The sequence below is a fragment of the Hoplias malabaricus genome, chromosome 4 (assembly GCF_029633855.1).
Source record: "Hoplias malabaricus isolate fHopMal1 chromosome 4, fHopMal1.hap1, whole genome shotgun sequence".
Lineage (NCBI taxonomy): Eukaryota > Metazoa > Chordata > Actinopteri > Characiformes > Erythrinidae > Hoplias > Hoplias malabaricus.
This window is the reverse complement of record NC_089803.1, coordinates 6,741,491-6,764,190: the sequence shown is the minus strand read 5'-3', so window position 1 is coordinate 6,764,190 and position 22,700 is coordinate 6,741,491. Positions and strand designations below refer to the sequence as shown.

The window sequence follows — 22,700 nt, the reverse complement described above, 5'->3', positions numbered from 1 at the left end:
GAAGCAGTATTAAAGAGTGGTTGACTGGGTGAGTGTGTGAATTTTCCCATGGCTGTCAGTGTAAGTGACTTGATGAAAGTGTCCACAGCTGTGTAAGTGACTCCTGTGTGGGTGAGTGAGTGAGTGACAGGGTGAGGGTGCTGGATGTGTGCTGTCAATATAGAGACGTCTGGGTCCATTCCACCGCGACCCTGAAATGGAAAAGCGTAAAAGAAGATGTACGTATGGGTCCATTCCCCACCACTGGAAAGATGTAAGTCCACATGTCTCTACATTTAAACCGTGTCCGTCGCTGTGTTCATACCTCCAACAGTGGACGAGGGAGATGATCTGAAACAGGTGGTTTCCTACCCTCCTCCAGAAGTTACATAGTGCAGTTTCTGCAGTGCTGAGCAGGGAGCAGCTATGACAGAAGCTCGACTCTCCCTCTTACTGCCCAGTGGAGCTTTTCAGATGAATTTGAAGCTGTGATTTTTACGGTTAAAATACTACCTAGTGTTACTTTAAAGTTACTGATTAGCCATCAGATGGACACTGTCCTCTCCCTGTCCCTCACCTCTCTCCAGATGTGGTTCTGGGGGCTTACAGTGTCTCCTCTGGTGTTAGAGGTCACGTAAGTCCGTTAGAGTATACAAACACAAACACAGGAACAACATGCTCTCAGTTTAAAGGTGCAGTCCATGATTTTCACCAACAGAAAATATTCAACACTATTTAAGAAAATCAAGATTTATTATTTCTACCTTGTTTTCTGTAAAGTGTGAGTCCACAAATCTAACTACTTCGTCGTCCCTGAAGGAGCCAGTTCCTGCTCCACAGAGAGGGTCCCCCCCCAGGGTTAGTACAAAATCCCTGCCACAACTCGACAAGACCACTAGGGGGCAGTTTAATGTCTAACTGAGAAAATAACTCACGGCTCCTTTAAAACTCAGGAGTCGTATACAGTTTGTAAACACTCCCCGGTCCGTTTACAGATACTACACACTGATACAGAGTCAGGGTTTGTGATGTCACAGAAATCAGATGTTCTCCAGTTAAGAGATATTTAGCCCCGCCCATTCATTCTGAGGTCATAAAGAGGGTCAAAGGAGCACTGTAGACTGTAGATGGGGTCGTTACTGCTGCATACACTGACTACAGAAGTGACGACAGGGTAGTTATTGCAACAATGATGGAGTGTAGACTCAGTGTTAATGTGTGTAGCGTTTAACTGTAATTCAAAATTCAAACACTCTCCGCTCTTTTAGCGTTCTGTCGTAACTCGTGTCGTATTAAAAATGATCATTTGGTTTACAGGTCCAACGTGCTGCAGCAGGTAGTGTCTCTGTCACAGCTCCCAGTCTGGCGCCCCCTCCAGGGGGTGCTCATGCCTTGCGCCCAGCGACTCCGGGTAGGCTCTGGACCCAAGATGAGAATCGTGCTCTTTAAAGCTACAAGACAGTCACCATCACACCACAACAGAGCGGGAGCATGTCTGAACTTTGAATTACAATTATACACTACATAAAAACACTTTAAAACTTCGGTGTACACCGAACACACCCAAAGACTGCAGATGGGGCAGTTAGGGGTTTGTCCAATCACAGACAGGGGCTAATATGATGCAGAGAAACAGCTACACCGCGGTCTGGCGTTGTAGAAATACAGAGTGCTCCTGTGTGGTCAGTCTTTACTGGTCAGTCTCGGGTCTTCAGTGTAGCAGCCAATGACTGACCCCCGACCTGTCTCCACCTCTCTGAAGTGGACGTGTGAGAGCGTAAACAAGAACTCAAATCTCCAAAATAAGGACTTTACACGGGGAGGAACATAAAACACAGCTTCTGAACTTTAACTGAAGTCAATGTAAGAAAGTGTTGAGTCGTTTGGGAGTATTTCTAGCGGTCCGTTCTTCAGTGAAGCCCACGCCGGACCCCCGCCCGCGGGTTCAGGAGCTTCCCATCATGCCGAGCGGCGTCTCCCCAGACTCGGGGCAGGTGTCGAGGCGAGAGAGGCGACTCTGCTCCAGAGCGATGGCTTCGGCCGAGTGTTTACACTTCTCCGATCCGCACTGACAGGTGAAGTACTTACTCTTAATGTCCCAGAACCGGTCTCCGTAATCAAACCTGCAACACACAGGACACAGAGACATGACCAACAGGGACAGGGGACCCATCCGTCCTCTCTGTGTGTGTGTATTACCCCAGCTCCTGTCCTGTGAGGATGTCTCTGGAGCTGAAGGCGGCGGTGGGTGGGTGAGTGAGTGAATGAGTGAGAGTGTGTGTGTGTGTTTGTGTGAGTGAGTGAGTGAGTGTGTGTGTGTCTGTTACCCCAGCTCCTGTCCCGTGAGGATGTCTCTGGAGCTGAAGAAGGTGGTGTGTGTGTGTGTGTGTGTGTGTGTGTGTGTGAGTGTGTGTCTGTGAGTGTCTGTTACCCCAGCTCCTGTCCCGTGAGGATGTCTCTGGAGCTGAAGAAGGCGGGGGGTGGGTGAGTGAGTGACTGAGTGACTGAGTGAGATCGTGTGTGTGTGTGTGTGTGAGTGTGTGTCTGTTACCCCAGCTCCTGTCCCGTGAGGATGTCTCTGGAGCTGAAGAAGGCGGGTGGGTGGGTGAGTGAGTGACTGAGTGAGATCGTGTGTGTGTGTGTGTGTGTGTGTCTGTTACCCCAGCTCCTGTCCCGTGAGGATGTCTCTGGAGCTGAAGGCGGCGGTGGGTGGGTGAGTGAGTGAATGAGTGAGAGTGTGTGAGTGAGTGAGTGTGTGTATGTGTGTGTGAGTGAGTGAGTGAGTGTGTGTGTGTCTGTTACCCCAGCTCCTGTCCCGTGAGGATGTCTCTGGAGCTGAAGAAGGTGGTGTGTGTGTGTGTGTGTGTGTGTGTGTGTGTGTGTGTCTGTGAGTGTGTGTTACCCCAGCTCCTGTCCCGTGAGGATGTCTCTGGAGCTGAAGAAGGCGGGGGGGTGGGTGAGTGAGTGACTGAGTGACTGAGTGAGATCGTGCGCGTGTGTGTGTGTATATGTGTGTGTGTGTGTGTGTGTGTGTGTGTCTGTGAGTGTGTGTTACCCCAGCTCCTGTCCCGTGAGGATGTCTCTGGAGCTGAAGGCGGCGGTGGGTGGGTGAGTGAGTGAATGAGTGAGAGTGTGTGTGTGTGTGTGTGTGTCTGTTACCCCAGCTCCTGTCCCGTGAGGATGTCTCTGGAGCTGAAGAAGGCGGGGGGGTGGGTGAGTGAGTGACTGAGTGAGATCGTGTGTGTGTGTGTGTGTGTGTGTCTGTTACCCCAGCTCCTGTCCCGTGAGGATGTCTCTGGAGCTGAAGGCGGCGGTGGGTGGGTGAGTGAGTGAATGAGTGAGAGTGTGTGTGTGTGTTTGTGTGAGTGAGTGAGTGTGTGTATGTGTGTGTGAGTGAGTGAGTGAGTGTGTGTGTGTCTGTTACCCCAGCTCCTGTCCCGTGAGGATGTCTCTGGAGCTGAAGAAGGTGGTGTGTGTGTGTGTGTGTGTGTGTGTGTGTGTGTGTGTGTCTGTGAGTGTGTGTTACCCCAGCTCCTGTCCCGTGAGGATGTCTCTGGAGCTGAAGAAGGCGGGGGGGTGGGTGAGTGAGTGACTGAGTGAGATCGTGCGCGTGTGTGTGTGTATATGTGTGTGTGTGTGTGTGTGTGTGTGTGTGTGTGTGTGTGTGTCTGTGAGTGTGTGTTACCCCAGCTCCTGTCCCGTGAGGATGTCTCTGGAGCTGAAGAAGGCGGGGGGTGGGTGAGTGAGTGAGTGAGTGAGTGACTGAGTGAGATCGTGCGCGTGTGTGTGTGTATGTGTGTGTGTGTGTGTGTGTGTGTGTGTGTGTGAGTGTGTGTGTGTTACCCCAGCTCCTGTCCCGTGAGGATGTCTCTGGAGCTGAAGAAGGCGGGGGGGTGGGTGAGTGAGTGACTGAGTGACTGAGTGAGATCGTGTGTGTGTGTGTGTGTGTGTGTGTGTGTGTGTGTGTGTGTATTACCCCAGCTCCTGTCCCGTGAGGATGTCTCTGGAGCTGAAGAAGGCGGGGGGTGGGTGAGTGAGTGAGTGACTGAGTGAGATCGTGTGTGTGTGTGTGTGTGTGTGTGTGTGTCTGTTACCCCAGCTCCTGTCCCGTGAGGATGTCTCTGGAGCTGAAGAAGGCGGGTGGGTGGGTGAGTGAGTGACTGAGTGACTGAGTGAGATCGTGTGTGTGTGTGTGTGTCTGTTACCCCAGCTCCTGTCCCGTGAGGATGTCTCTGGAGCTGAAGAAGGCGGGGGGGTGGGTGAGTGAGTGACTGAGTGAGATCGTGCGCGTGTGTGTGTGTATATGTGTGTGTGTGTGTGTGTGTGTGTGTGTGTGTGTGTGTGTGTCTGTGAGTGTGTGTTACCCCAGCTCCTGTCCCGTGAGGATGTCTCTGGAGCTGAAGAAGGCGGGGGGTGGGTGAGTGAGTGAGTGAGTGAGTGACTGAGTGAGATCGTGCGCGTGTGTGTGTGTATGTGTGTGTGTGTGTGTGTGTGTGTGTGTGTGTGAGTGTGTGTGTGTTACCCCAGCTCCTGTCCCGTGAGGATGTCTCTGGAGCTGAAGAAGGCGGGGGGGTGGGTGAGTGAGTGACTGAGTGACTGAGTGAGATCGTGTGTGTGTGTGTGTGTGTGTGTGTGTGTGTGTGTGTGTGTATTACCCCAGCTCCTGTCCCGTGAGGATGTCTCTGGAGCTGAAGAAGGCGGGGGGTGGGTGAGTGAGTGAGTGACTGAGTGAGATCGTGTGTGTGTGTGTGTGTGTGTGTGTGTGTCTGTTACCCCAGCTCCTGTCCCGTGAGGATGTCTCTGGAGCTGAAGAAGGCGGGTGGGTGGGTGAGTGAGTGACTGAGTGACTGAGTGAGATCGTGTGTGTGTGTGTGTGTCTGTTACCCCAGCTCCTGTCCCGTGAGGATGTCTCTGGAGCTGAAGAAGGCGGGGGGGTGGGTGAGTGAGTGACTGAGTGACTGAGTGAGATCGTGTGTGTGTGTGTGTGTGTGTGTGTGTGTGTGTGTGTGTATTACCCCAGCTCCTGTCCCGTGAGGATGTCTCTGGAGCTGAAGAAGGCGGGGGGTGGGTGAGTGAGTGAGTGACTGAGTGAGATCGTGTGTGTGTGTGTGTGTGTGTGTGTGTGTGTGTGTGTGTGTGTGTCTGTTACCCCAGCTCCTGTCCCGTGAGGATGTCTCTGGAGCTGAAGAAGGCGGGGGGTGGGTGAGTGAGTGACTGAGTGACTGAGTGAGATCGTGCGCGTGTGTGTGTGTATGTGTGTGTGTCTCTGTTACCCCAGCTCCTGTCCCGTGAGGATGTCTCTGGAGCTGAAGAAGGCGGGGGGTGGGTGAGTGAGTGACTGAGTGACTGAGTGAGATCGTGCGCGTGTGTGTGTGTATGTGTGTGTGTGTCTCTGTTACCCCAGCTCCTGTCCCGTGAGGATGTCTCTGGAGCTGAAGAAGGCGGGGGGGTGGGTGAGTGAGTGACTGAGTGAGATCGTGTGTGTGTGTGTGTGTGTGTGTGTGTGTGTGTGTGTGTCTGTTACCCCAGCTCCTGTCCCGTGAGGATGTCTCTGGAGCTGAAGAAGGCGGGGGGGTGGGTGAGTGAGTGACTGAGTGAGATCGTGTGTGTGTGTGTGTGTGTATGTGTGTGTGTGTCTCTGTTACCCCAGCTCCTGTCCCGTGAGGATGTCTCTGGAGCTGAAGAAGGCGGGGGGGTGGGTGAGTGAGTGACTGAGTGAGATCGTGTGTGTGTGTGTGTGTGTGTGTGTGTCTGTTACCCCAGCTCCTGTCCCGTGAGGATGTCTCTGGAGCTGAAGAAGGCGGGGGGTGGGTGAGTGAGTGAGTGACTGAGTGAGATCGTGTGTGTGTGTGTGTGTGTGTGTGTGTGTGTCTCTGTTACCCCAGCTCCTGTCCCGTGAGGATGTCTCTGGAGCTGAAGAAGGCGATGCGGGGGAAGCGCAGGTCCTGATGGAGCATGAATACTCGGACAGGGATGATGTTGGGGTCACACAGGTGATTAATGAAGCGACTGATGTTGCCATAGTAACGAGCATCAATACAGTACACCTCCCCGTCCTGTACGAGAGAGAGAGAGAGAGAGAGAGAGAGTTACATGATGCAGGTTTTTGGTGTGTGAACGTCTCTCAGAAGACAGTTTCAGAACAGATCAGTTTTCCTCGTCCACACGAGAACAGAGACACCAGCGTTTTCACACACCTCCGCCCTGGAGAGGAGGAACAAACACAGACAAGAACTCTATCCGGATCTGTGTGTCGGGTCTGATATTACTGGCTGTGTTAGACCACACACACACACACACACACCACTTCTCAAAAAAAAAAAAAAAAAACACACAAACACACAGCAGGTTTTATGACCTCATTGGGTCTTAAAGGGTTAAAGTGTGTAAACAGTTTTATTAGGATTAATCAGTGTTTACCTTATTGTCCAAATCAAACAGATACGAATCATCTTCCCTCACATCAGCCTCTGCATCTGAGATCAGCTCTCCAACATACCTGCACACACACACACACACACACACACACACACACACACACACAGAGTGAGTAAAACACAAACAGTGAACTGAAAAGTAGAAATAAAAACAAGTGGAACAGAATGAGAGAGAGAGAGAGAAAGAAGAAATGAAAAGAGAAGGGAATGTTTATGATGTGAGAAAGAGGGAAAAACAGAGCGACAGAGAGAGCGACACATGAGGAGATGGAGAGAATTCCTCACTCGCAGATGAAGCTGCCCTGAGGAATGTCCTGAAGAGCTCGGACGCCCCAGCCCATCTTCTCAGTGCGGTAGAGCTGCAGACGCACCCTGAAACACACACACACACAATGTGTAGAAGAGGATTAAAGCCCTGCTCTGGGTGTGATTTCACTGCAGGTTTCCCTATGAATATAAACAGTCCTCAAAAACAACAACAAAAAAAAAGTCAGGACCCCCACAGAGCAGGTGTGATGTGGTGGTGGGTCATTCTCAGCGCTGCAGTGACACTGACGTGGTGGTGGTGTGTTAGTGTGTGTCGCTCGTCCTCTAGTCCTTCATCAGTGACACAGGACGCTGTCGACTGGATGTTTTTGGTCGGTGGACTGTTCTCAGGGGTTTAAAAACTCCAGCAGCACTGCTGTGTCTGATCCACTCTACACCAGCACAACACACACTAACACACCACCACCACGTCAGTGTCACTGCAGCGCTGAGAATGACCCACCACCACGTCACACCTGCTCTGTGGGGGTCCTGAGCGCTGAAGAACAGGGGGAGAGGGGGGTATTAAAGTATGCAGAGTAACAGCTGGAGTACAGGCTGTAAGTGTAGAGCTACACAGTGCTCCTGTGTGGACAGTGGAGCTGAGAGAGTGGACAGTGGGTGGAGATACGAGAGGGTGTTTGTAATGTAACGGCTGGTTGGTGACTCACTTAATTCCCGCCTGCACCACTCGGTTCTTACAGGTTTTATAACAGGAGCAGGCCAGGTTACACTCGAATATCAGCGGCGGCTCGATCTTATTAAACTCCTGCAGGAGGCGCTGGTCCTACACACACACAGAGAGAGAGAGAGAGAGAGAGAGAGAGAGAGAGAGAGAGAGAGAGAGAGAGAGAGAGAGATTAATGGACTCTTCACTCTCTAACAGAACAACACTACCGTCCTCCAAAGTTACATAGTGCAGTTTCTACTAATGCACAGTTCTTTAATGCAGGGGGTGTTTGTGGGGCATTCACACAGCTCTGTCACAGGACACAGGACATCTTCTCCATATCCAACAACTAGGTGATTAACCTTCTCCAGCACACACACACACACACACACACACACACACAGGTGCTTACCTTGTCGTACCAACAGCGGATGCTGAGTTGTCCACACAGACAGTTACTGGACGAGCAGTCATCAGTACAGCTACAGTGCTTAAAACACACACACACACACACACACACACTGCTACTTAGATTATTCAATATCACGTTTACATACATTTTCTGTATTAAACATAAATGTGTGTGTGTGTGTGTGTGTACCTGTAGAGGTGTGGTGTGTGTGTGTGTGTGTACCTGTAGAGGTGTGTGTGTGTGTGTGTACCTGTAGAGGTGTGTGTATGTGTGTGTGTACCTGTAGAGGTGTGTGTGTGTGTGTGTACCTGTAGGTGCGTGATGTTGCGGTCTATGTTCATGGCAGAGGTCTCACAGTTCTCGGCGATTGTATTTATAATCTGAAGGACAGCCTTCGTCGTCAACTCCGTTCACACACGGGATGGGAACGTTCTCATAACCCTGCGCTACATCGCTGCACACACACACACACACACACACACACACACACACAATAAAAATACACAGAGCTAAGAGACTGAACCACAACTGACTTGAATTTAAAGTGCGTTGCCAAATCCAGGAAAAATCTCCAGCCCAAACTACATTTCAAACATAGACACTGTTGCTCTAACTAACGGAGCAGCTGCACAAGAGCCTGAGGTCTTCATGCCCAATGTCAAGAGTGGGCCAGGCTTTATGTGAAGGCTGAATGCCATCAAATCCTCACTGCTGTGCAGAGAGGACCCCACTCGGGATGAAAGCCCTTCCCTCCAGTGACTGAGACTGACCTGCAGATGATCCTCTCCGTGCGGACGATCCGATTGGCCACTCCTCGTCGTAACTTCCGGTTGATCTGCAGCGCCACCCACACCGGCGAATCAGAGCGCGGCCAGAGAGAGGGGCGTGTCCCCCTCCCGGTTCACCACGTCAATATCCGCTCCTCGAGAGAGGAACAATCTGTGGATGACAGCGCGCACACACACACACACACACACACTTAACACGTCGGACTGTTTCTACGGATCCACTCGCCCAGATCAGCTCAGACCACGGGAAACCAGTCATCAGCCTCTTTATTAATAACAATTAACATCATTAAAGGCTCTGTCCATGTCTGTCCAATTAGAAACATGCACCTCCCAAAACAGTAACTTTACAGGGGAACACCTCCTCCTTAATTTCAGTGAAGGTCAGTGTAGAGATACGTAATTCAGAGTAATTTTGGAGCGTTTCTATTGGTCAGTTCACTCTGAACCGTTCACAATGCGAAGGACAGCTGCTGTGTTCAGATGCTGTAGTAAAATAATCATCCAAACACACAGAGGTACAGGTTTATAATCGGACAGCGACGAGTCCGTGTTAAACACCGATGTCACAGTCAACATTAATATGTCATTTTGCGGTGACCGTTGTGTCGTACTACAACCACAATTCACATTCGTTCAACTAAAAATGTGTTAATGCACCATGTTCCCGACTCTGACACTGACCCCCCGTCAGTAACTGGTCTAAACACACACTCACACTGAGTTCTGGACACAGCATCATCCCCAAGAACAGAACAAACCCATCACTCTTCTGCAGCTTGTTCCTGATGGAGCTCAGAAACAATGCAGCGCCCAATAAACTCCTCACCTTTCACACGGCTTCATTGTTCGGTTCTTCTCTGGTGAACTAAATGAGAATGTGATTCGACAGTCACGGTAAAATGACTAAAGAGCGGGAGAGTGTTTGAATTACTATTTTACGTCCCCCCAAAAACCCTACACCTGACGTCCCAACAGTGAAGCAGATGAACAGGGTTTAATCTCCAGAACACCGCTCTCTGCTGCTGACGCAGGGAGCAGAAAGAGAAGGAGGAGGAGGTAAAGGTGGAGTTTACTGACGTGACGCAGTCGTGATACGACTCTCGGGCCGCGATGTGGAGCGGCGTGTCTCCGTGAAGATTCACACTGGACAGAGGACAACCAGCGTTTAACACCAGCTCCGCTATCTCCGCAACTCCCAGAGTAAGACGCCCAGTGTAGACACACATTCATCTCCTACAGAGAGAGAGAGAGAGAGAGAGGAGAAGAGAGAGAGAGAGAGGAGAGAGAGAGAGAGAGAGAGAGAGAGAGAGAGAGAGAGAGAAAGAGAGAGAGAGAGAAAGAAAGAAAGAAAGAGAGAGGAGAAAAGAAAGAAAGAGAGAGAGAAAGAAAGAAAAGAGAGAGAGAGAGAGAGAAAGAGAGAGAGAAGGAGAGAAAGAGAGAAAGAAAGAGAGAGAAGAGAGGAAGAGAAAGAAAGAGAGAGAAAGAGAGAGAAAGAAAGAGAGAGAGAGAAAGAAAAGAAAGAGAGAGAAAGAAAGAAATTGAGAAAGAGAGAGAGAGAAAGAAAGAAAGAGGAGAGAAAGAAAGAAAGAGAGAAAGAGAGAGAGAGAGAGAGAGAGAGAGAGAGAGAGAGAAATAATAATGGAAACACTGATACAGACTGTAGGGGCAGGGTTATATATTCTGGTGGAGGCTGCCCCCTAGTGGACACACTCATGATAATGATCTATATTGATGAATCTATATTGACTCAGCACCTGATCTCACCCTCTGGCTTGACCTTACGTACGCCCCAAGCTCAGAGCGAACAGGAGACCACATCGTACATCGAGAGAGAAATAGAGAGAGAAACAGAGAGAAAAATACAGAGAGAACACAGAGAGAGAGAGAGAGAGAGAGAGAGAGAGAGAGAGAGAGAGAGAGAGAGAGAGAGAGAGAGACCTTGTCTTTGAGTGTGACGTCAGCTCCTCTGTTCAGTAAAGCTCTGATGATCTCTGTGTGTCGGTGTTCAGCCGCCCAGATGATAGGAGTCCACCCTCCATTGTCCTACCACACACACACACACACACACACACACACACACAGTGAGAGAGAGAAATGTCAATATATGATTATTTAATAGACTCAGTTGTACTACATGAGGAAGTCTCAAGGCTGATTTATGCTTCTGCATTAACTCAAGGCAGGGTTTAACGGCCCTACGCCGTTGTGAGCGTTTATTCGTCTGCGCTGAGGTCTGTGTCGCTCTGCAGTTACACCCCCACACCACCAGGGGCTGAATCTAACATCCTCCTCTACACTGTGTAGTAGTGTTAAAGCCCAGTTTATACGTCTGTGTCAAACCCTACACCGTAGGCAATGCGTTGCCGTGACGCGCACCTCTCCGGAAACATAACCATGTGCCACGTCGACACGGACTGCAGACTGTGATTGGTCAGTAGTGGCAGGGACATTGTTGAAGTTGAACCCAAATGAGTACAGAAACTCCTCTCCTCCGCACACAGCAGCACATTTCACAGACAGAGACTTTCCTCAGACACGAGGTGGAATAACAACTGAAAAATTACAGACCTCTGGGGTGAAAAAACAAACAAAAAAAACTCACAGCGAGAAGTGACACCACGTGGGAAAGTTGTGCCGACTTTGTTTTAGTTTCGTTCCTGGAACCTCATGCAAACTCTGCTCTGCCCCCAATCAACGACCTACTCCCTAAATAGAGCACTTTAACGACTGATAAACGTAACCCTACTGCACCCCTAGTGGTGTGGGGGTGTAACTGCAGTGTAGTGCCCTATGCAGGGAGTATGGGGTTCTAATCAGAACAGAGTGTAGTTCACAGGAGGTGCCAGGAAAGGAACAAACACAAAGTACTACGTTTTTTCCTGTGTGTTTTTGAGCACTGAGCACCAACGGATGTGAGAGGGGAAAATCTCCGGTGGTGAAACGTGCTGCGGCCGTGTGGAGAAGAGTGGAGGTGTGTGTCAGCCTGCGGCGTCGGGCTTCACTTCTGTGTGGGACCTTGGTGTCGCAGAAAACTGTCCTGTAGTCTTTAAATAAAAGAGAGACATAAACCCAGCTGGTACCTGAGCGTTGATGTCCACCTGCCCAGTGTTCAGTAACAGTGTGACGATCTCCAGATTCCCCAGTTTAGCAGCGTGATGAAGACCAGTGGAGCCATCCTCCTCCTGAGAGAGAGAGAGAGAGAGAGACAGTGTAAATGTGCCTGTGTGTGTGTGAATGTATTGTGTGTGTATATTATGTTTGTGTGTGTACTGTGTGAGTTTTCTCTCACCACGTGATACACACAGGCTCCGTGCTGCATGAGGAAGCGGGCCACCTCCACCTGGTTATTGATGATGGCCTCCAGCAGCGGGGTCCTCAGACTTTTATCCTGAGCGTCTACTTTGGCGCCCGCCTAAAAATCACCAACAAACAACGGCTTATAGTCCAGTGAAGCGCAGTGTGGGCAGTGTGTGTAAATCCAGATCAGGGCTGTGATTTTCAGGAGGGTACCTGTATGAGCAGGTAGCAGACGTCCAGAAACCCACGCTGAGCAGCGGCGTGAAGAGCAGAGCGACGATTCTGAGAATCAGGCTGATAACAGGGGTCTATCCCCTCCACTGAGAGAGAGAATGAGAGACCAGAGAGAGAGAGACCAGAGAGAGAATGAGAGACCAGAGAGAGAGAGAGAGAGAGAGAAATCAGAGAGCGAATCAGAGAGAGAATGAGAGAGAGAAAGAGACCAGAGAGAGAATGAGAGACCAGAGAGAGAGAGAGAGAGAGAATGAGAGAAAAGAGAGAGAGAAAGAAAGAGAGACCAAAGCGAGAGAGAGAGAGGAAATAAGAGACCAGAGAGAGAAAGAGAGAATGAGAGACCAAAGCAAGAGAGAAAGAGAGACCAGAGAGAAAGAGAGACCAGAGAGAGAGCGAGGAAATAAGAGACCAGAGAGAGAGAGAGAGAAAGAGACCAGAGAGAGAGAGAGAGAAAGAGACCAGAGAGAAAGAGAGAATGAGAGACCAGAGAGAGAGCGAGAGAAAGAGAAAATGGGGGACCAGAGAGAGAGAGAAAGAGAGAATGAGAGACCAAAGCGAGAGAGAGAGAGAGAGAGAGAGAGAGAGAGAGAGAGAGAGAGAGAGACCAGAGAGAAAGAGAGAATGAGAGACCAGAGACCAGAGAGAAAGAGAGAATGAGAGACCAGAGACCAGAGAGAGAGAGAGAAAGAGAGAGAGGGGGTTTAACCTGGGTTTAACACACACACACACACACACTCGGGCGGCGCTGACTTGGGTAAATCGTGTACGTACTGAGCATGAGCAGAATCTTCTGGATCTCCCCTTGCTTGGCTGCTGGGTAAAGCTGGCGGGGGTGGAACCTCAGCTTCTTCCTCCTGACCAATCAGAGCGCAAGGAAAAAGGCCTCATTACGACTGTAAAACGTACCCAAGCCAATCAGAAGACAAATGAGGGAGTGTCTAAGGTGTGTCAGCAAATACACAACGTGTCCAAAAGTTTGTAGGCACCTTTTAAAATGCCCTTAGTGTGGATTCACAAAGCTTGTCCCTCCACAGAGAAGCGCTCAAATGGAATGGGACAGTGGATGAGTAGCATCTACAAACATCTGGACAAACAGTGTGTACTGGTGTGTGTGTGTGTGTGTGTGTGCGTGTTACCGCTCTGTGTCCTGGGTGAGGATTGCCCGCTGTAGCGCCACCCTCCTGTCCCCTGCAGGGAGTGCACTGGGGCAGACTGGTTTGCCATTGGGGAGGACAAGGGAGGGGCCAACGCTGTCCACGCCCCCATCGCCCTGGGCAACCACATCCTCGGCCACACCCACTCCCACCGCAGCAACGGCAGAAGAGCTGGGAGGCGGTACCTGAAGCTCCGCCCCCTTTCTCGACTCACCTCGCCAGTGCATTCTGGCACTGAATAAAAAAGAATCAATAAACAAATGATCAAATATCTTTAACTTTACCAGCACATCAAAGGAATACCATGGTATTAATCACACACTATAATCAGAAGGTTATGACGGCTTGTGAATCTCCAGCACGAGCAGCAGCTGATGTCTCTGGAGTTCCACATCATAAATGTTCAGTTCCACCTTATAGGGTCAGTCATTTACATTCCAGCAGCTGAGGCTATGGCAGCATTTACAGTGGAAGGTACGAACAAGAGTGAGGAGAGGGGGGTGATCTCTGATTGTGGAACTCTTCTGAAGGAGAACGAGGCCCTAAATGTAACTAAAGTCCAGCAGCTCCTCTGATATCACTGCAGACTGGTGCAGAGCTGCTACAGAGCAACCGTGAAGTTGAAAGGAGCGTCTACAATCAATGAAGCACCACCCAGGAGCAGCCCGCTAAAAGGAAGTTCCCCATGTTCCCCATCTGTGGTGTTTTCCCCTCACCTGATTGGCTCGCCGGTCCTCTTCTCGTTGCTAGGCGCCATGGACGCAGCTGCGAGAGTGGACGGTAGTAAAGAGGGTGTGGCCGTGGTGGAGGAGGCAGTTGCCGTCACCACGGTTGCCCCCGGCGATGGTGTTGCTGGAGGGATGGTGACCTCCTGAGCCTCGGAGGCGTCTTCTCCGCAGTGAGGACAGAACAACAGGCCGCCGCCCCCTCCGCCTCGGCTCCGTCCCCCAACCAGAACGGACACACAGCCGCCGTGGAATCGGTGGGTTATACGTACGTCGGGACAGCACTCCAGAAACGTCCCCTAAATGTAACACACACACATCTCTACAACAACACTCCACAAGAAACGTCCCTTTAAAATCTTTCCCCATTAAAACACTGATGAGTAAATACGGCCTCCTTCCCGTTTGTGGTGGTGAAGCCTTTAGACGGCTGCAGTAGTCTTTGTTTCCTTCACTGAAATGACCTGAGCAGAGACTCTGAAACTGCCCTGCAGTGCCCTCTGCTGGAGCACAGCGTCCAGAAATCTCACCAGAGCATTTACAGAGGAGAAAATTAGGGCACGGAGGAGTACGAATTTCCATTTCTTTTTATCAAAATTAATTTAAACTTTTTAAATATTGACATTTTAAATGTCAGCGAGTGGGAAACAATGAACATTACACACATCACATTTAGAATGAATTCTTATAAAATCAATGGCTGTAAGCGAAGGTTGTGAGCGCTTAGCAGGACTTTTATTGTGGCGTAACTGTACCGAGAGGCAGAAGTAACCACAGCCGGGGCAGCAGTGGTGTTTGACCATGTGCGAGCGATGAGTTTCACACAGGACCATCAGAGACACTCGACTGGAGGGACGCATCGTCTCCCCCTTCATAATCTGATTAGTGCAGGCCACCAGCTGAGAGAGAGAGAGAGAGAGAGAGAGAGAGAGAGAGAGAGAGAGAGAGAGAGAGAGAGAGAGAATTTACTCATTCACAGTGAAGTATTTAACTGCCATGTTCTACAGTGTAGAGAAGCCGCCATATTTGTGTATGACCTGTGTGTGACTAACTCACTCAGACTCGTGCTAACAGTTTTTCCATTAGATCCTATGATGAAAATGCTAATGTGGCTAACAGAGGATAACTTTCTTTTCCTTCTCATTAACCTCCACAGTGGGATCCTGTACCCCTGACACAAAGAGGTGGTGGGTGTCTGTGCTTCTGAGTGCTGTGAGACTCTCTCCGGCGCAGGGAGAGGAGCTGTGTACGAGATACATTTTTCTGTCTTTCCCATTTGTTTACATTAGTGCTGCGCTCTGAAACCAGACAATCAGCCACTGCAACCCATGAGTAGTCCTTGAATAACATGGTACCACACACACCCCCACACTACTGACCTGTCCGTTGATGCTCTCGATGGCCATGCAGGTGCGCTGTGTCTGTGAGGCGAGTCTCTCCACACGAGGAGCCTCCATCCTACAGCTACACAGCGGCAACTCCTCCATCCTCTCCATCTCTCTGTCACTGCCATCTACAATAGTGCACATGCATCACAACCTCAGACACCACACGCCACTGAGCATAACCACGTTAAGTGCCTGCTATGGTATTCTGGGTGGTTGTTTGGTTTCCCAAACTGTTGCTATGTGGTTGCTATGGTATTTCAAGTTTCTAAAATATCTAGAGTTGTTGCTAAGTGGCTGCTATGGTATTACAGGTAGTTGCCAAGGTGTCCCAAGCTGTTGCTAATTGGAGGCTATATTGTAGATAAGGTGGTTGCTATGGTTCCCAAGCTGTTTCTGCAGTCTGTCACATATTTTTATAGAACCTGAAAGGCCAGTGGCCTGTTACGCGGCGTGGTAATGTGATTAATAAAGTCCTGTTATCTTTAGGTGAAGTGTTTGTGTTTTTCAAAAGCACTGCTTCAATAATCAGAGAAAATCATCAATAAGGTTTGGCCAAACCCCCGAATCCTGTTGGAAAGTGTCAAACACACACCTGCGTGAGGCGAGAGCGTGAGGCTGTCAGGAGCGGAGATGTCCAGAGACCCCAGAGGAACCTCAGTGTAATCAGTAGAGCCCCCTGCTGGAGCACCTGCTGTTTCAACAGTTAGAACACACACACACACACACACACACACACACACACACACACACACACACACACACACACACACACACACACACACACACACACACACACACACACACACACACACACACTGTAACAACCAGAATCTCACCTTAAAGAGGATTACACTGAATAACACACAGGTGAAATGTGGCCGCGGTGACGAAGAGTGGGCTCAGGGTGAAATGCTCAGTTCCCAGTAACAGGGTCAGAAACATTCACAGTGGGGAGTGAACGGAACCAGACGTCCATCTCTAATGCTCCTCAGAGAAAGTATTCCAGTTGACAGTGGAGGGATACACACACAGGATGCTGTGTGGCAACATAGTGCCAAAGGAATTTGTATGTTTTCAAATTTACCAATGTTTTACCATCTTCTAGATTCCAACTGAATCGGGAAAAACTCTACCGAACGTTGATGGCACCCCCTTGTGGAGAAGTCTGAGCTGCTAAACATGAGAATGTACATTTTATTTAGTGGAACATAACTGTAATTTAAAACTCATTCTTCTACTTTTTGTTGTCTTATGGTAACTGTTGGATAGTAGAAAAACAACAACTTAAAAATGAAGTATAATACGCTATGTTCCCCACCTCTAACACTGAAACATCTGTAAATCATCTGAACACAGTCTTCTGCAGCTATTTCCTGATGGAGCTCAGAACGAATGCAGCGCCCAATAAACTCTTCACTCGCCGTTTGCACGCTGCCTCACCTTTAGGTTATTTTGAACTAATTTGTACAAGTTGAACTAATTAGTAAGGATTATTCAGCAAAGTGCTAGGTGTGTGTAGTACACCAGGAGACGTCTGGTTCCATTCACCACTGGAAAGAAATCTAAGTGCACAGGTTTCTCTGCCTCAAACTTCTCCCCATCACTGTCTACACACACTGGATCACAGGGGATTGGGTAAAAGCACCTGATTCTGCTGAGGCTCGCGTGTCCCGGCCTTTCCCCGACGATTTCTTCTTCAGACCTGCTCTCGGCGGCCGAGGCGGAGACGCCTGAGTCAATAAAACAATTATACACACTCAAGATTAATGACGTAACGCCCTGCAGAAATCTCAGCCTCGTGTCTCATTTAAGGGCCGAGATGAAGGAGCTAGAGAGAGCTTGTGATTGGCTGACGGTGCTCACCTGATCAGACAGGTGAGTCATGTCTCTGCCCATCCGGACGTCCATCGGACCCTCCATCATCCCATCATCAGACTGCAGAAACACAGACAATTCATTAGTCACATGGTAAAGGAAAACACACACACACACACTCCTCGCAGTCAGTACCTTACTGTCCGAATAGATGACGTCGTCTCCTGAGTAGCTATTGTACATCAGGTGGAAGTCCTCCTCGTCCGCTTCATCATCCAAGTCCTCCAGCCAAACGCCGCATGGCTCTTTGGTCGCTTTGGCAACCGGCTCTGCCTTCGCTGCCTTCCCCGCCTCAGGGGATACAGTCTGAGACGTCACCGGCGCTTTCAGCTATAAAATATATATATAACATAAAATCATAACCCTCTTTATCACAAACACAACCTGCTACTACTGACACTCACTGGCCACTTTATCAGAAACACCCCCCTCTACTGACACTCACTGGCCACTTTATCAGAAACACCCCCCTCTACTGACACATACTGGCCACTTTATCAGAAACACCCCCCTCTACTGACACTCACTGGCCACTTTATCAGAAACACCCCCCTCTACTGACACTCACTGGCCACTTTATCAGAAACACCCCCCTCTACTGACCCTCACTGGCCACTTTATCAGAAACACCCCCCTCTACTGACACTCACTGGCCACTTTATCAGAAACACCCCCCTCTACTGACACATACTGGCCACTTTATCAGAAACACCCCCCTCTACTGACACTCACTGGCCACTTTATCAGAAACACCCCCCTCTACTGACACTCACTGGCCACTTTATCAGAAACACCCCCTTCTACTGACACTCACTGGCCACTTTATCAGAAACACCCCCCTCTACTGACACTCACTGGCCACTTTATCAGAAACACCCCCCTCTACTGACACTCACTGGCCACTTTATCAGAAACACCCCCTTCTACTGACACTCACTGGCCACTTTATCAGAAACACCCCCCCTCTACTGACACTCACTGGCCACTTTATCAGAAACACCCCCCTCTACTGACACTCACTGGCCACTTTATCAGAAACACCCCCCTCTACTGACACTCACTGGCCACTTTATCAGAAACACCCCCCTCTACTGACACTCACTGGCCACTTTATCAGAAACACCCCCCTCTACTGACACTCACTGGCCACTTTATCAGAAACACCCCCTTCTACTGACACTCACTGGCCACTTTATCAGAAACACCCCCTTCTACTGACACTCACTGGCCACTTTATCAGAAACACCCCCCTCTACTGACACTCACTGGCCACTTTATCAGAAACACCCCCTTCTACTGACACTCACTGGCCACTTTATCAGAAACACCCCCCTCTACTGACACTCACTGGCCACTTTATCAGAAACACCCCCTTCTACTGACACTCACTGGCCACTTTATCAGAAACACCCCCCTCTACTGACACTCACTGGCCACTTTATCAGAAACACCCCCTTCTACTGACACTCACTGGCCACTTTATCAGAAACACCCCCCTCTACTGACACTCACTGGCCACTTTATCAGAAACACCCCCCTCTACTGACACTCACTGGCCACTTTATTCTGGCCCTCTCTAGATCTCTCACCTCTGGTTGTGTGACAGACACTTTAACTGGACTTTTGTCTGTAGCGGGCGCAATGGAGTCAATCCCCATCTTCCGTTTCTTCACTACTGCACACACACAGGGACAAAATTACACAGTAAGAATCACAACCAAGAGCTCAATACTGAGAGAGAGAGAGAGAGAGAGAGAGAGACATAAACCTGTGTCAGAGTCTGAAGTGCTGTTTGTGGCTGGTCTTACAGGAGTTACTGCAGATGCTTCGACAGAGCGCACCTGAAAACAAACAAACACACACACACACACACACAGAATATCCATTAACAGGACAAATAAACACACACCTGGATTAAACTCTACTGGACTGGACCAGACACGACTCTACTGACTCGACTGGACCAGACACGACTCTACTGACTCGACTGGACCAGACACGACTCTACTGACTCGACTGGACCAGACACGACTCTACTGACTCGACTGGACTAGACACGACTCTACTGACTCGACTGGACTAGACACGACTCTACTGACTCGACTGGACTAGACACGACTCTACTGACTCGACTGGACTAGACACGACTCTACTGGACTAGACTGGACTAGACACGACTCTACTGGACTAGACTGGACTAGACACGACTCTACTGGACTGGACTAGACACGACTCTACTGACTCGACTGGAATAGACACGACTCTACTGACTCGACTGGAATAGACACGACTCTACTGGACTAGACACGACTCTACTGACTCGACTGGAATAGACATGACTCTACTGGACTGGAATAGACATGACTCTACTGACTCGACTGGACTAGACTAGACACGACTCTACTGACTCGACTGGACACGACTCTACTGACTCGACTGGACACGACTCTACTGACTCGACTGGACTAGACACGACTCTACTGACTCGACTGGACTAGACACGACTCTACTGACTCGACTGGACTGAAGTCTACTCAACTCCACTGGACCGGATTTAACTTGATTTATCTGAGCTTGACTCGACTCTATTGAACATGACTCTACTGCACTAGACTGGACTGAACTCAGCTGAGACGGGCCTGAACTCAACTGGACCGGACCCGAATCTACTGGACTGGACTGGACTCAATTCTTCATGACTGTTTTCAACTTGATTCTTCTGACTCAACTCTTATGGACTGCACCTCACTCTACTCAACTCGACTCTTCTGGACTGAACTAGACTGGAATCTTCTGGACTGAACTACACTTGGTCTGACTCAGCTCAGCTCTTCGAGACTTGACTTTACAGACTCAACTCTTTGGACTGGGCTCGGGTCTTCTGGATTCTACTCGACTCAACTTGATTTACTAGACTCAACTGTACTTCTGCTGCACTCGGCTCCACTGTATTGGACTGTTCTGGACTTAAATACACTCGGTCTGACTCAGCTCAGCTTTTCTGGACTCCACTCGACTAGAGTCAGCCCCACGAGACCCAGCTCAACCCCCAGGAAATGACTCCCCTGAGACCCAGTAGTTTCTGTCTCACCTGAGTGAGCGGTGGTCTGTTCATGGTCTTACGGGCGCGGTGGACTTTAGGTGGCGTAGCAGCAGAAGACGGGGATGATAATGAAAGGGAGGAAGAGGAGGATGAAGAGGAGGAGGGGGCAGAGCTTTTACTGCCTGGACCACACACACTCATCTTCGCTCGACCCGAAATGGAGGAGGACGGGGAGGAGGGAGGAAGACTTTTAGCAGCATGACCTGATCACACAGAGAGAGAGAGAGAGAGAGAGAGATACAGAGAGAGAGAGAGACAGAGAGAGAGAGAGACAGAGAGAGAGAGAGAGAGACACAGACAGAGAAAGAGATACAGATTAATTGTATAAGAAATAATACAAAAGAATCTCAACAATATTACACTGGCCAATTTATTAGAAAAATCCCCTGTGTGTGTGGGTGTGTGTGTATGTGTGTGTGTGTGTTTACCTGTGAAGGGTTTGGTGGAGCTGGACATTGCTGGTTTCTGAGCGTCTTTCTCGTCCCTCTCTTTTCCCTTCATCAACATGCTGCCTGTAATCCCCAGGACATTAAAAAAAGTAAACCAACAGTGTTTCTCCACTCACTGTCCACTCTCTCAGCTCCACTGTCCACTTTAATACCCCCCTCTCCCCCTGTTCCTCAGCACTCAGGACACCCACAGAGCAGGTGTGATGTGGTGGTGGATCATTCTCAGCGCTGCAGTGACACTGACGTGGTGGTGGTGTGTTAGTGTGTGTTGTGCTGGTGTAGAGTGGATCAGACACAGCAGTGCTGCTGGAGTTTTTAAACCCCTCAGCGTCTGGACCGAGAACAGTCCACCGACCAAAAACATCCAGCCGACAGCGTCCTGTGTCACTGATGAAGGACTAGAGGACGGGCGACACACACTGTGCAGCGACAGATGAGCTACTGTCTCTGACTCTACATCTACAAGGTGGACCAACGAGGGAGGAGTGTCTCACAGAGTGGACAGAGAGTGGACACAGGGTTTAAAAACTCCAGCAGCACTGCTGTGTCTGATCCACTCTACACCAGCACAACACACACTAACACACCACCACCACGTCAGTGTCACTGCAGTAACTGTCTCTGCTCTTGTGCAAAAGCTTTGGACTAGACGCTGGAACATTGCTGTGAGGATCTGATTGCATTCAGCCACATGAAACTGAGGTCACGTGATGAATCAGAGAACACACTGTCACCCCTCAATGTGGTAAAAGTAAGTACAGACACTCACCCATGGGTTTAGAGGAGTGTGCAGGGCTTTTATCAGACGAAGCCTAAAAAAATAATAACGACAAAAAGAATCATTTAAATAAAGACAGATTAAACATTAAAGCTGCAGTCAGTAGCTTTCTCCAATTATTCTTTGTGTTATCAATAAGTTGTTACACTGACTCTGTGTGTGTGTGTGTGTGTGTGTATGTGTGTCCACCGGGACGTGTCTGATATTCTGTACTGAACCTATTTAAACATAGTCACGGCCATGGGGTAGGACCCACTCCATGGAGAATAAACTGGTTCACATGAAGGGGCATTTAGTTCTTCATCTCCTGTGCGGCATGTTACAAGGAAAAGGCTATTATATCTTCTTCATAAATACTGTTGGCTATATTTTGGTGATAAAAAATGAGTGACGATTTAACCCTTTAATACAAGACTGCACCTTTAAACTGCTTTAAAATGATTGATTCCACCTTTAAAGTAAAATGTACTGCAATTGGAACAAATGAATGACTGAACCTTTAAAAAATTGACTTCACCTTTCAGAAGTGACGTAAATAACTTTTTTTAAATGACTGTGTGCTCTTCAGAGTTACTGACTGTGCCTTTAAAAATAGAGGGACCGTTTGCACCATTATAAATAACTGACTGCAGTTTTAATACCCGAATACAATTAAATAACTCCAGAAAAATCACCACTTTTTCAACAACACTGCACCGACTCTACACACCCACACCGACCCGCGGCTCTGATAAACGCCTACAGCACCTTTAACGCGGCTCGGCGAGTTTGTTTCAGCTCTTTTTATAAACACGATGAGAAAAGAGCCGTGAGTTTCCAGCCCCTCTCTCTCTCTCTGTGTTTAACTCTCTCTCCTGCGGGTTTCACACCTGCTCTTCCTTCTCTCTCACCTCCTGCACCCCTCCTTCAGTCGACATACTGCTCCCGGCCCGGAGACAGAGAGAGAATAACAAAGAAAAACAAGGAAAAAAGATAGAGAAGGATTGAAAGGGAGAGGAGGAGAAAAACTGACACAAGAGCGCAGCGCTGCTGAAAATGGCTCCGAACACCGGGCGGATTTCAAAATAAAAGTCTCCCCTGACTCCAGCGCCTCGGAGTTTCT

At 49.4% G+C, this 22,700-nt stretch overlaps 1 protein-coding gene across 1 annotated transcript; it reads right to left on the bottom strand.

The window, feature by feature from the left end:
- Positions 1–745: 745 nt before the first annotated feature.
- Positions 746–22,650, bottom strand: ehmt2 (euchromatic histone-lysine N-methyltransferase 2). Its single transcript, XM_066666934.1, is given in 31 exon segments — positions 746–2,102; positions 5,860–6,035; positions 6,400–6,478; positions 6,702–6,788; positions 7,394–7,509; positions 7,805–7,882; positions 8,113–8,172; positions 8,174–8,258; positions 8,575–8,673; positions 8,675–8,743; positions 9,673–9,785; positions 9,787–9,828; positions 10,534–10,638; positions 11,676–11,777; positions 11,885–12,007; positions 12,106–12,212; positions 12,898–12,980; positions 13,263–13,514; positions 13,997–14,304; positions 14,761–14,904; positions 15,385–15,518; positions 15,986–16,084; positions 17,039–17,123; positions 17,257–17,328; positions 17,404–17,598; positions 18,858–18,943; positions 19,037–19,109; positions 20,360–20,574; positions 20,800–20,883; positions 21,590–21,632; positions 22,489–22,650. Coding segments are annotated over 31 exon segments (3,519 nt in total). The 5' UTR covers positions 22,516–22,650; the 3' UTR covers positions 746–1,924.
- Positions 22,651–22,700: the final 50 nt, after the last annotated feature.